Here is a 15,011-nt window from a genome sequence, read left to right as displayed (position 1 = left end):
CATTACCATCAAAATGGCCTTACTGCCCAAGCAATCTACAGATTCAATACTATTCCTATCAAGCTGCCAATGTTATTTTTCACAGAATTAGAAAAAACTATTCTAAAATTCATATGGAACAAAAAAGAGCCCAAATAACCAAAGCAATCCTAAGCAAAAAGAACAAAGCCTGAGGTATCATATTACCCAACTTCAAACTATACTACAAGACTGCAGTAACCAAAAGAGCATGGCACTGGTACAAAACCAGACACATAGACCAATGGAACAGAATAGAGGATCCAGAAATAAAGCCACACCCCTACTACCATCTGATCTTCAACAAAGTTAACAAAAATAAGCATTAGGGAAAAGACCCTATTCAATAAATGGTGCTGGGGTAGCTGGCTAGCCATACGCAAAAGAAAAATGAAACCGGATCCTTGCCTTTCTCCGTATACAAAAGTTAACTCAAGATGGAGTAAAGATGTAAGTGATTAAACTCTTGACCTTGTCATCTCTAATGTCATTATCTCTGAAATCCGTAGTACCTGCATCGTACACTCTGTCCACTGCCTCTTATTCTGTCAGTCTGTTCTAGTACTCATACTCCAACATTTCTTTGATCTCATTGAGATCTTAATCCATTGTCACTATCACTTTTTTTCACTACCCAACATCCTTATTTTCCTCTGTTCTCACCATAATTCTCAGAGCCCATCTTTTAAAATACTTTTGTAACTCTCTTGCTCTTCTTTTTCTTCCTTGCCTGCCCAACCCCAACTCTAAAACCATCTCTGCTCCTGCCCTGCAAAAGCAGAATATTGCTAGGGAAAAATTGCATGCTAGTCTCATTTTGACATTTCACTGACCAGTCTCACTCTAAATTCATGATCATAAATCTTAAGTGGGCACTCAGTACTCCCTGTAAAGACTACTGCCTATAAATCCTATCACTCTTCCCTTGTATATTTATTTTCCCACTCTGCAAAATTTATCACACTTCTTTCCACTCCTCAAATACTCTTCCCCTCTTACTCTTGGCTGTGCCTTTATATAATACTTCAGAGAAAATAAAGATTGATTATAGAAACCCCATTGTTGCAACTGGAAATCTGCCATCATACCTGCATTTGTATGCTTTGCCTTTTCTGCCTGTTGCACTGTAAGAAATGTCTCTGCTGCAATCAAAGGCTACCCCTCAGCCCTTGTGTTCTGGATCCCATTCCTTGCAGCCATCTGAACAACCTTGCTCTTGCATCTGTTGTGCAATTCTCATCTTTCTCTCCAACATCATCATACTCTTCCTCCTCACTGGATTGTATCCATTAGGATAGAGACATACCCTGATATCCCCCATCTTAAACAAAACCTTCGTTTATCTCACTTTACTTCCATCTCCACTTCTCTGTTCCCCTTCAAAAAAAAAATTTAAGGCCAGAATTTAATGTAGATGATGCTGTTTTTCCACTTCCCATTTTATCTTCTTTCCACTACAAATCAGACTCTGGTTTCCATCACTGTACTAAAACATTTCTTCTCAAGGCCACTCACAATTTTCATATTGCCAATTCCAACAGCCAGTCTTTTATGCCCATTCTACTTTCCTTTCCAGCAGCATTTAACACAGTCGACCAGTCTCTGCTCAAAACACTTTCTTCTTTTGGCTTTCTTGATAACCACTTTCAAGTTCTTTATATTTTCTCATTGGTCACTCTTTAGTTTTCTAGGAGGGCTCCTTTTTGGTGTGACCCCTAAATGCAAACCTAGGGCTTTGTTTTTGACTCTCCTTCCTTAAGTTACCACATTCTCCCTCTGGAAGACTTAATCCAGTCTGATGGCAGTAATGCCATCTTCAGGCTGATGATTCCCAAATCTATATTGCTGCTGCTGACCACTCCTTTGAAACAATACTACTCCTCTCTTCAGTTGTCTATTATGTATTTCTTCTTGATGGCTAATAAGCATCTCAAATACAGCAAGTCTAATCCAGAACTCTTGATTCATCTCCCTCAAAAAATCTGTTTCTCTCCAGTATTTCTCATCCCAATTAGTATTAAATTGGTCAGAACTGAAATCTAGGACACATTCTTGACTGCTCTTACCCTCACAACATTCCCCGATTGTGCTGTCTCCAGGGTCCATCCCCAATGTGACCACCTCACTTCTCTGCTAAAATCTTAGGTCAAGTCAACATTTTTTTATTAGACTAATTAACAGCCTCTTAAGTGGTCTGTCTATTTCCATTCTTGTGCCAATACAAACCAGCCTCCATACACCCACCAGAGTGATGTTCTCAAGTATAAACCAGATCACATCACTTCCCTGCTTCCAACACTCCTGTGGCTTCCCTTTGCCATTAGAATAAAAGCTAAACTTTTCACAATGGTCTGCATCAGCTTCTGTAAGCCCTGGGATAGTTTGTCACAGAGAGTAGCCCATAACTTAATTTTACTCTGTAAATATTAACCAGCGTAAAGTGTTTATTTTATTATGTCTTCATTAAATAGTGCTTTTTTGCAAGAATCTGGTCATGTGATAGCATGCTGAACATCTATAATTATTCCCACTTAAAATATCCCACCGTTAGGCTGGGTGGTAGCTCACACCTGTAATTTCAGCACTTTGGGAGGCTGAGGTGGGCAAATCACTTGAGATCAGGAGTTCGAGACCGGCCTAGCCAACATGGCGAAACCCTGTCCCTACCAAAAATACTAAAATTTAGCCAGACATGGTGGTGCACACCTGTAATCCCAGCTACTCAGGAGGATGAGGCACGAGAATTGCTTGAACCTGGGAGGCGAAGGTTGCAGTGAGTGGAGATTGCGCCACTGCACCCCAGCCTGGGTGACGGAGTGAGACTCTGTCAAAAAAAAGAAAAAAAAAAATTCCCACCATTATCTGTAAAACTAGACTTAATTCTCAGAAAGGCAAAGTTTGTCTTTAGTTTTCCTCTTCCTGGAAAAAGTATACAATAATCAATAACACTTCCTTCTACAGCTTTCCTTAAACAGAAAAGAGCTGGGAGTTAAAACTCACCCTTCAAAATATGCCTCGTTCTACAAATGTCTTCTTTTGGAAATAAAGTATATGTGTTAGATTGCCAAGGTTCCTTAGCCTCCCCTCCTCCCCAGCCCGGTAGTTATGCCCTTTGACAAAACCTCAGATCAGCACCTCACATTTAAAACACAAAAGACTCTAGACATTCCTACCTATGACCAAGAAAAGGTGGGGTTGGGGAACAAAGTACTTTAGGATTTGTGATGTGTTCAATCTTCTTCATTTACAAGGTTTTAATGAAACTTTAGCAAAAGTTTTTTCTGTTTTTAAAATCACAAATAAAAAAGCAAATCATAGTTTCTCCTGTCTTGGAGTTTACATTTTAATTTTCTTCTTTGGAGTTTTAAAAAATTATTATTAACTAAAATTGTACTCCTGAAATAGGAGCATCTTTATGCTTAGAAGGGTACTGTTAGGGAGGAAAAATTTTCCTCTGTTCTCTTATGCTTAGTGAATAGGGCTCTATGAATTAAATCGACACAACAGATTTCTTTTTTTTTTTTTTTTTTGAGATAGGTTCTCTCTTTGTCTCCCAGCCTGGAGTCGCATGATCATAGCTCACTACAGCCTTGACCTCCCAAGCTCAAGCGATCCTCTCACCTCAGCCTTCTGAGTAGCTGGGACTACAGGCATGCACCACCATGCCCGGCTAATTTTGTATTTTTTGTAGAGACAGGGTTATACCATGTTGCCCAGGCTGGTCTCAAACTCCTGGGCTCAAGTGATCCTCCTGCCTTGGCCTCTCAAAGTGCTGGGATTATAGGCGTGAGCCACCATGCCCAGCCCAAATAACAGATTAACAGGATAAAAGGCACACAATTTTTTTTTATTATTTATGTGCATGGCAGTTCACAAAAAAGAAGTGAAGATCAAGTGGTTAAATCAGGAAATTATATAGCATTTTCACAAAGGAAGTGGATTTAGGAATCAAGGAACAATTAGCTGTAAGGAAGTTGTGACTAGAAAATATATAGGGGAACTAATGGCAGATAAGGGCTCCCTATCTCCAGTGATAAAAATGCTCTTTTTTTTTCTGGTACAAGGAGCAATTTACGCTTTGCTTTTAAGCAGATAAAGGGAGGGCAGAGACTGCATTTGTTGATTCTCAATTGCCTTCAGGTCAAAAAAAAATCCTTAAACTAAAGTGGCATATTTGGCATATTCTGATGCCCTTCTATGTAAAAAAAGATACAGTACAATTTGGAAGATATTTTAAGAGAATGAACCAATACCTTAAGAGGGTTGATTTTAAGGGCATATTATTCCCAGCAGTAATCATTCTAGGAGTCAATCAGATGATTGGCTAATATTATGTGGTGTAACTTGAAGTTACTTCATCTTTCCAATGCTTGGGGAAGTGAGAGTCAAAGTGCTGAGAGGGAGTTGGAACGGACTCTGGGCTCTTGCCCCTGAAGGTGACTCACCTTGTAAAGTTGCCTGGCTTTAATTTTCCTTTTGTTTCATGGTAGGTGTTTACATAGGCGTAAACTTTGGTGGATTCTGGCATGATTATGATACCACATGGTTTAACATGACACAGACTATCTATTCCCAACTTCAAGAAGGTAACTCCTCTAACATTGCCTTCATCTTGAGCATTTTACTTACATCAATATTTGATTAATATCTATAAAATATCTTTGCTTCACTAAGGAACTCACTTTTTTTCTTACTTTTTAATCCATGGTATGATTTCTTCGTTTAGAACATGAAGACCTTTCATTGGTGGATATGGTTTTAACGAATCATTTTTTAGTTATCCTCACCTCTTTGGGCCTTTTTGTAAGTGAAGATCTTCGTTATCCATCACACTACATCTTATCGGTATGTAAATTGCTTTGTAACTAATAGCTAATCTTAAATATCTTCTGTGACACAAAAAAATATTTAATACTTGACTTATGTGTGGTGTATCTTGAAATGCTTCTTTCTTTCGAAAAACATAAAGGCATAATACAGCAACTTTTTCCTTTACCTCGTAGTATTGAATATATAATTTGGAAATGGTGCTAGTTGTATTGCTGTACAAATTTATAGTAAGTTTTAAATATATACATGCAGAAAAGATCTGTCTACCTACCTATTGATTGATCCATTTATTTATAGCTATATATGTTACCCAAATGCTTTAAGGTAATTTATAAAGCCACATATAGTATTACAAAGTAACATAAGTGAAAAGTAAGTATTGGGATTGAGTGAAGGGAAATATGTGTTTAGGTGAAGATTGTTAATATGCTTACCATAAAATTCTTAAACATGTTAACAAGTACCTCTCAAAAATTACCACAACAGAGATGAGACAAGCAATAAAGACTTGGGATCAGTAGGAGAAAAGATAGAGGGAAGTAAAGAAGGGGAAATGGTATTGATTGAGACGCAGGTATTTCTTATACATGGTAATTATTATCTTTCTTCAAGTATAAGAATATTCACGTATACCTGAACCTTCCTCACCATCTCTGAGAAAGTACCATTTGTTGCTCAGATGACTAGGGGATCTGGGGTTTTTTTTACATGCTTATTATATAATTGCTAAAACAGAGAGTTGAAACCAGGAACGCTACAATGGCTTAAATTCAAAGTGCAGAGAAGTAGACAGGGATTGTGTATTGTAAGTCCTGATCTCTGGACTGCTCTGGGCTGGGCAGAAGGAACAGAGTGGCAAAGCAGAAAATAATAGGTTGAGGGTGTGCCTTCCTAAACCCAATGGGTGGCAGACTTGCATATGCCAGCACACTTCTTTTTTTTTGAGACTGAGTCTCGCTGTGTCATCAGGCTGGAATGCAGTGGCGTGCGTGATCTCAGCTCCCTGCAATCTCCGCCTCCTAGGTTCAAACAATTCTCCTGCCTCCGCCTCCCGAGTAGCTGGGATTACAGGCCTGCGCCACCACGCCCAGTTAATTTTTATATTTTTGGGAGAAATGGAGTTTCACCATGTTGGCCAGGCTGGTTTCAAACTCCTGACCTCGTGATCCGCCTGCCTCAGCCTCCCAAAGTGCTAGGATTACAGGTGTGAGCCACTGCGCCGGGCCCGCCTGCACACTTCTTAATTCCTCCATTTAAATCATTAAAAGGCATGGTTTTCTTCTCAAATCCTTTCTGGAATCACACTAAGGTATAAGTAAATTAATAAAATAATGAAATGAGGCAAAGACTGATGGGGAAATTCCCTGGATATTGTATAAACTATATCAGAGTCTGCTTTTAGTGTTTGGCTATCATAACTGCTAGGATAGAAAAAACATAAAATTTTGTTATAATTTTGTTTCAAGGAATTTATATGGTTTATTTCCTTTAGTATAATTTAAATTGCTATGTTTTGTTAGGCCTTCTGATATGCAAGCAAAAATTAAAGTTTCTTCTTTTCTTCTAGTTTTCCAGGGCAGACTTTTGTGGTTTTGAAAGGGTAAGAAGCTTTATATTTCCCAGGGCTGGTTAGAAGATATGTGTTTACTTGGTGACTTGAGATGAGATGCAAGACAGTAATTCACAATATAAGTTATTCCAGTTACTATATTACTTATAGTTTAAACAAAATATATATTTATATATATATATATGAATTTGTAGCATATATTATTTATACATATATTTGTAGCAAGCATTAAGCAGTGCTCACCTCTTCTGCTTCAAAGGAAGAAGTGTTCCTCCCTGTTTCAGAGGCCACCCCCACCCCATCTCCTATGCTATGTCCAGGCTAGCTATGGTTGTTCAGTTCAGATTCTGCACAAGGGCACTTGACTGAAGAGAGTAAGGTGCTGGGGTCTGGCTAACACTTTACTCCTCAATCCATCTACCCTGGTGTAAGTCTGTCCTACTTCGAGAAAGGGGTACCTTTTCTAACTTACACAAAAATGTCATATAATCTAGTCACTGGTCTGCTTCTGGCCTTTTGGGGGATTTTGTTCCATCAGTTATCTCCCCTATATGTTAAAAAGTCAAGTTTTGTGATTAATGAACTAGGTCATTCCCATCAGCATATAAGCATGCTTCTGTTGGAAAACCACAAATGAAATCATGAGTGTTCCTAGCCATTTGCCATATGCCCTCCTTATTCTGTCCTCATAGAGTAAGCAGATGGCTATGGACCAGAAAGGCGGCCCTCACCAGGCACTGAATCTGCCTGCACCTTTATCTTGGATTGTGCAGGCTCCAGTCTGTGTGCACATGTGCATGTGCACATACACCCACATTCACACTGTCTATGAGAAAGGAGCATTTATTTCTCAGGAAGCAAATAGAACTGACTAATTGTCATACTAATCAGAGGACAAGCAGAGCAGATAACTGAGAGAGCCAGATGGGCATAAATGATTTGCATTATAAAGAATAGAGGGAAATAACTGTCAAAATAGAATTCCATACCTAGCTAAACTATGTAACTCAAGAACAACAGCGAAAAGAGAACGTTCACACCTAAAGACATTTGGAGGGTTTACCATCCAGAAATTCCCATGAAGGAGTAGGATGCCAGAAGCAATGAGGAAAACTGGAATATAAGTTCTAAGACCTGGGAGAGCAGGAGCCCTGTCTATGCTGTTTGCTACTAGATCCCAGTGTCTAGAATGGCACCTGACACAAGGTATGCACTTAGTAAATATGTGTTCAAAGAATGGAATTGTTATAAAAAATAAGTTATGGCCAGGCGCGGTAGCCCACGCCTGTAATCCCAGCACTTTGGGAGGCTGAGGCGGGTGGATCACCTGAGGTCAGGAGTTATAGACTAGCCTGGCCAATATGACGAAATCCCGTTTCTACAGAAAATACAAAAATTGGCCAGATGTGTTGGTACATGCCTGTGATCCCAGCTACTTGGGAGGCTGAGGCATAAGAATTGCTTGAACCCAGGAGGCGGAGGTTGCAGTGAGTCGAGATCGTGCCACTGCACTCCAATCTGGGTGACCGAGCTAGACTCTGTCTCAAAATAAAAATTAAAATAAATTAAATAAAAAATAAGTTATAAATTTTGTGTTTAATAATTGGATGGAACCAAAACTCTAGACAATATAACAAGGAGAAATGGCAGTAGTTTTCAGTGGATAATAAAGTATTTAAGATCTTTATAAGGAGAACCAACATGGGGAATAAGTTAAGAATTTGTTAGAAAAAAGTGCAATTCAGCATATATGTTAAGAATTGAAGGATAATTACCAAAAAACTAAAATAAGACAAAAAGAATGTAACCTAAAACTTCCAAACCACCAGATGAAGGAAAACAAGATTAAAGAATAATCCATCTATTCTACAAAAAGGAAGAAAGGAGAGAAGAGATAAAGGTAAAAGAATAGAAAAACTACGAGGTAAAACAGTAGAAATAAATCCAAATATCTCAGCAATTACAATAAGTGGAAAGGAACATTATAGGAAACTGAAGAAAAGATAATATATATTTTAAAAAGTTACACCTAAAGAAGAATCACACAAAAAGTAACATAAATAGATGGAGGAGACTGTGACCTTTAACTCCCTTTAGCTTTCATCTTCAGCCTACCTGCCCTGCTAAGTCAAAAAAGGCTGCCGGGGCCACTGGACAGCTGGGCTCACTGGGAGCCTGCTTTGAGGAATCTCACTGAGGAGATCTGGCATGTCGTTACCTCACTCATGGTTTACCTGAGAACAAAGTGCTTGGCAACACAGAGCGGGGAGTAGAGGACTGGGAAGGGGAAGGATTCTGGAGGGAGTTTGGCTGGCAGAGCTCCACGAAATCCTAGGGAAGGGTTTTCTTAGTTTTGGGAGTGTGGCTGAGAGTAAGGCTAGAGATGGGCCTACCGGGAGAGCTGCATTCTCCCTGTGCCTGAGGTAGGCAGGTTGAAGGAGACCTGGAAAGAGGGGAACCCCTTCTGTTTCCAAGGTGGTGGAATGGCAGCCCAGAGGGCTAGAGACCACTTTGCCATCTATTATTCCAATTGTCAAAATTCGAGGTGCTCCACAAACCATACCTGAGCCCTCTCTTCAAAGCACACTTAAGGTAGCCTGGCATTCTGAGAGCAAAGATCATTAGAATAAAACTAGAGTCGCTGGTGGATAAGGCAACAATTGAACGAGAACAACATTTTTAAATAAAATCATTTCACAGATACCCAATGAGCACCTACTCTGTGATTACCATCATTGGCACTGAGGTATTAGCAAGAACACAGTCAATATCAATAAAGAGCTTCACGTGCAGCACAAAAATAGTTCCTGGGACTGAATACCAAAATTTCCATTAAAAATGGAATAAATTGAAGGATAGAATGGCCACTGTTTAAATGCAGAGTAGTGGCATGGAAAATCAAGATGAAGAAATTTCTCAAACCATCTAAGGAACATCGCTAGAAATCACGAGGGAAAAAGTGAGCCTTAAGGAGCGATCCAGAGGGCTAACAGGTGAGCAAAAGAGTTTTCAGACGGATTTAAAAAGGAACAGATATAAGACAGGCAATAATAAAAAAAATAGAAGAACATTAACTGAGATTAAGAAAGTTCCAAGGCTATATATTACAATCCACTAAATTCCAGGGAGCACTGAAAAATGTAGGCATATCCAAGGAATATATTCCTCAGTTTTAAGGTTAAGGGGGAAATATTACAAGTATCCAAACAGAAAGAGCAAAAGCAAAATACACCTCACTGGTATTAGATTTTGTTTATACAACAGTAGAAGCTTGAAGACCGTGAAATCAACATCTACCGTCTATTTAAGACAAAAGAACCAAAGTCCAGAATTTCTATTTCCAGACAAGAGATTATTCATCTTTCAGATTAAGAAAGTTTATGACCTGGTTATCCCAACTAAGGAAAATACTCAAGAAAGAACTTTAATAAAACAAATGAAAAAGAATAGACATTTCAATAAAGGGGAAGAAAATGAGGAGAGGACTAGTGATAAGAAATGCTTGGCTGTTTCTCTCATTTTATCTCATATTTATTCATGTGTTTTCTGTCTATCCATATAAATCAAAATGGAGTACTAGATAAGGATTTTTTTTTTTTTTTTTTTTGAGACACTCTCCCTCTGTCACCCAGGCTGGAGTGCAGTAGCGATCTCGGCTCAGTGCAACCTCCACCTCCTGGGTTCAAGCAATTCTCCTGCTTCAGTATCTTGAGTAGCTGGAATTACAGGTGTGTGCTACCATGCTCAGCTAATTTTTGTATTTTTGGTAGAGATAGGGTTTCACCATGTTAGCCAGGCTGGTCTCAAACTCCTGACCTCAAGTGATCCCCCCACCTTGGCCTCCCAGAGTGCTGGGATTACAGGCATGAGTCACCGCGCCCAGCCTAGATAAGGATTTTTGAACACAGACATCTTAGCCAATGTGGGCTGCTATAACAAAATTACCATAGACTGGGTGGCTTATACAGAACAGAAATTTATGTCTCACAGTTCTGGAGCCTGGACAGTCCAAGATAAAGGCACAGGCAAATTCAGCGTCTGGTGAGGGCTGCCTTCCTGGTTCATAGACAGCCATCTGTTCACTGTGTCCTCACGTGGCAGAGGGGCAAGGGATCTCCCTGGGTTCTCTTTTATAAGAGGAGCAATTCGATTCACTGAATCATCCCCACATCAAATAAGGGTACTAATTCCATTCACCTTATCACCTCCCAAAGGCCCCACCTCCCTCCCATACAGCCTATAGCCAGAAAGGACATGTTGCAAGGGAAATGAGAATTTTCAACACCTAAAAGTTATGATGTTCAAATAGGTAATACATTCACATAGTTAAAAACTAAAAAAGTTACAAAAAGATATAGACTGAGAAGTCTCTATCCCACCTCTCTGTATATTCACCTTGATTTTTCCCTGTCCCTTACAGGTAATCTTTTTTTATTTTATCTGTTTTCAGTGTTTTCTAATGGAAATTCAAATAATTATGAATATGTATACTTTTCTTCCTTTTATTATACTATATACAAAGTATGCTAAATTTCTTCACTTACCAATAATTATCATAGGAAAAAATCCATATTAGTAAATGGAGAATAGCCTCTTTTTCTTTTGTTTTTTGTCTCTTTTTTACAGCTACAAGTATTCCATTGTATGAACTAGCCAGAGTTTATTTAAATTATCATCCATTGTTGGATGCTTGGGTAATTTCCCAATATTTTGCTATTACAAACAATGCTCCCATGAATAATTTTGTACCTAGAAATTTTATGTGTCCAGACATATAGATACAATACATCCTAGAACTTGATTGGGAGATCAAGGGATAAATACTTATGCAATTTTAAAAAATAATCACGAATTGCCCTGGAAGTTTTTACAATTAGCAAGGATATTATAATAAGTCCTATTAAACTAAAATATCTTAGTAAAACTCAGGAATGGTTGATAGTGATGAGGGAGAGGGGAAATACAGTGTTCCAAAGGTAGAAAGGTGCTGGGATTGGGGAGTGGAGGGAAAGGAAAAAGTGAAATTATTTTTAAGAGTATAAGGATCTATCTTTAAATAAGACCTCTTTTACTAATGATTGAAGCAAAGGTATTCAGAATGAGATATATGTGGGTGTTTAGACAGGTAGTTGAACGAGTGAATACTTAATGATTTATTCATTCAGTAAGTCTCATCCATTCAACAAATATTTGTTGAGCACTTCCTATATTCCATGCTTATTCAGACAAGGATGATTCCATAGTGAACAAGACAAAGTCCCTACTTTCATGTAGCTTAACATTCTACTGAGGGGGCTAGATCATTAAAAAACACACAAACAAATACATAATATAATGTGATTTTAGATAGTAATAAGTGCTCGTTGAAATTAAAGCACCGTAAGAGAAAGAGTGAGGGGAAGATAATATTCTGTTTTAAACAGGGTGATTAAAGCAGACCTTTTCAAAGAGATGAAATTTAAGCAGAAACTTGAGTAACTTGGAATAATTATTTTGACAGAGCATTTCCAGTCAAAAGGAATAGGAAGTATAAGATCCCTAAATTGGGGATTTGGCATGAGATAAAATCTGTTAGTTATCCACCAAAATCTGTTTCGTGGCAACAGCAAGGAATATGGATCACTTCTTTAAGGATAAAATTAAAATTCTTGTGACACACAAAATGCTTACTGCTTCAGCCTGAGTGTGCCTGCCTCTACCTGCAGCCATCCTGCCCCTCCCTGCAGCCATCCTGCCTGGCCATCCTAAACCACTCACCTTCCCTGAATGTGCTAACATTTCTCACACCTTGACTCTTTGCATAACATGTTTTGTCTTCTTAGCATGCACTGCTCCCTCCTATTTCACTTAGAGAATTTCAACTCATTCTTCAGAAATCCTTCCCTGACCACCAAGGTGCTCCTCCTGTGCATGCTCCAAGTTCTCAGCACAAATTCCTATCATTATCACCCTATTTTGTCTGTTGAGCCCCCAGACTAGCCTCACAAGATTTTAGGTTCCGGTCGAGATCTATCTTATTTACTATTGTATCCTGATAAGTTACCACACGGCCCTGCACATAGGCAGTCTCAATGAATATTTATTGAGTCAATGAGTGAATAAATGAAGACAGACTGGATTCAAATTTTGGACTAACTTATCAGTCATGTAACATAAAATTTTGAACAAGTTGTATAACTCTCTGGACCTCAATTTCTTCATTTTAAAATGAGCATAACAATATCTACCTCTTAGTAATGAGGTGATTAAGTAACATTACATATGAAAAATCTCAGCACAGTACATGGCACAATGTAGATACTTAAAAAAATTCATTGGCGGCCAGGCATAGTGGCTCATGCCTATAGTCCCAGTGCTTTACAAAGCCAAAGCAGGAGAATTGCTTAAGTTCAGGAGCTCTAGACTAGCCTGGGCAATATAGTGAGACTCCTTTCCCTCAAAAAATTAAAAAATTACCCAGGCATGGTGATGCACACCTGTAGTCCCAGCTATTTGGGAGGCTGAGAAAGGAGGATTGATTAAGCTGAAGAGTTTGAGGCTAGAGTGAGCTACGATCATGCCACTGCACTCTAGCCTGGGTGACAGAGCCAGGACCCCATATCAATAAATAAATAAATAAAGTGACTCCCTGGTCAGCGCAGTAGCTCACACCTATAATGCCAGCACTTTGGGAGGCCGAGGCGGGTGGATCACTTGAGGTCAGGAGTTCGAGACCAGCCTGGCCAACATGGTGAAACCTTGTCTCTACTAAAATACAAAAAAAATTAGCCAAGCATGGTGGCGTGTGGCTATAATCCCAGCTACTCAGGAGGCTGAGGCAGGAGAATCACTTGAACCTGAGAGGTGGAGTTTGTAGTGAGCCGAAATTGTGCTACTGCATTCCAGCCTGGGCAACAGAGTAAGACTCCTTCTCAATTTAAAAAAAAAAAAAAAGAAGTGTCTCCTCATGTGTTCAAGTTTTGTCATTAGATATCAGCAAAGGCTTTTGCACACAGATCATACAGATTTTATTATTAGTCTATAAAAATGTAAAAAAGTCTTTCTTATATCCCAACAGAAATTTGAAGGTCAGAATCTTCCTATAATAAAATAATCTCAAACTGTTGCATTTAATTAATATCCAACATTTATATCCAACACATTCAATATATTGAAGCTTGTCTCTCATGACCAATTTTCAAAACCTTTTTCCTGTTTCTTCTTGCTGCTGTCAGGCTTCTGGGAATGCTCCTTAAACCCAGCTGCCACTAATGAGGAATAAAAGCTAAACATGTGACCCATTGTAACTGTGCTGAAAGACTAATGGCTTCTGGTAGCTTCCGAAAGACAGTTCACAGACAAGGGCATCCTCCATTAACATATGCTAATTCATGTGTGATTTCTTTTCTCTTTATGCCTTTTTTGTGCATTGTTCAAAATGTATATTCCTGTTTCTTGTCCTCATTCTACAACCTTTTATTTTATTTGCATACAATTTTTGTCTCTTTATTTGCCTTACATTCCTGAACTATCAAACTTTGAAATTTTTTAGTTTTTTCTATCTTATATCTTAAGATATCTTAAGTCTACATATTGGCTAAGTGATATTTTATTTATTTATGTAGGTTGACTATGTGAAAGGAAAATTGTGGTATAATGAAAGATGTTTTGCTAACAGAGAGCATTTTGAAGGTAAATTTTAGTTAAAGATATACTGTATTAAGAGACTTTTACATATATGTGTAACTGAATGCAAGCTCAGCCTTTGGAAGACCATTCCAAACTTTAGGCTGGGGAGGGTTTAAAAAGGGGAACTTGGGGTGGGAGGCATTCAGGAGTGATGCTGGGTGCAAGGTCTGTATGTCCTGTCCCAGTGGCTATCTTGAGCCATGCTCCACCTGGAAGATAGGCTAGTGTCATCTTCACGACGGGCAGGTTGTAGACTAACCTCCCTGAGGTAATCTCTGGAATTTCACAGCTGAGTCTCCATGTCTGATTTGTCTCAAAATTAGCCCCTGGAACTTCTAAGCAATCACATAATTAGATAAGCCAGCAGTACAAGGGAGTGTTGGGTGGGAAGGGAGGGAAACCAAGAATTTCAAAGTGTGTTTTCAAGGCTAAAAGCAAGAAAAGAAAAAACAGTTTCAAAAATGCATTTTTAACCTAAGCCACTCAGTTGCAACTTTCCATTGTGAAATTCCATTCCATTTCTATGGAAAATGGGTGGCATAGTCGATCTGGCTACTTCCTGCTGAGAAGGGCCATAGTTAGGAGGTACCAGAACTGAATTTGTCCACCTGGAGTTGGAACTATTCTCGAGTTCCTAGACTTGCAGTAGGAATTTGCAGGAGCATTATGGTGCAGGGACATAGGAGTTTCTGAGAACATCTTTCCTACATCCTTGTGCAGAGTATACAATAGCAATAAAATCCACAGCAGCGGAAGAGGACAATGAGCAAAATACCAATCGTGCTATATATGAAAGTCTTCCATGCACTAAGGGGCTGACTAAACCAATCTGTTATTGGGAGAAGGTATCTATAGCAGAATATGAGTATCCAATGCATGCACAGGTTAGGTTATATTGTGAGAATAATCTAGTATATATAGACAA

General features: G+C 38.8%; 1 protein-coding gene across 2 annotated transcripts in view; it reads left to right on the top strand.

The window, feature by feature from the left end:
* Positions 1 to 15,011, top strand: part of CATSPERB (cation channel sperm associated auxiliary subunit beta) — a 158,632-nt gene that overhangs the window by 40,573 nt on the left and 103,048 nt on the right. For both annotated transcript variants that reach the window (XM_054448695.2, XM_054448693.2), the window contains exons 8-11: positions 4,509 to 4,604; positions 4,745 to 4,863; positions 6,416 to 6,448; positions 14,023 to 14,089. In XM_054448695.2, the coding sequence (XP_054304670.1) occupies positions 4,509 to 4,604; positions 4,745 to 4,863; positions 6,416 to 6,448; positions 14,023 to 14,089 (315 nt within the window). The remainder of the gene's footprint in view (positions 1 to 4,508; positions 4,605 to 4,744; positions 4,864 to 6,415; positions 6,449 to 14,022; positions 14,090 to 15,011) is intronic.

The sequence above is a fragment of the Pongo pygmaeus genome, chromosome 15 (assembly GCF_028885625.2).
Source record: "Pongo pygmaeus isolate AG05252 chromosome 15, NHGRI_mPonPyg2-v2.0_pri, whole genome shotgun sequence".
In the NCBI taxonomy this organism is placed as follows: domain Eukaryota; kingdom Metazoa; phylum Chordata; class Mammalia; order Primates; family Hominidae; genus Pongo; species Pongo pygmaeus.
Note: the sequence above shows the minus strand (reverse complement) of the source record. Positions and strands in the feature narration are given on the sequence as shown.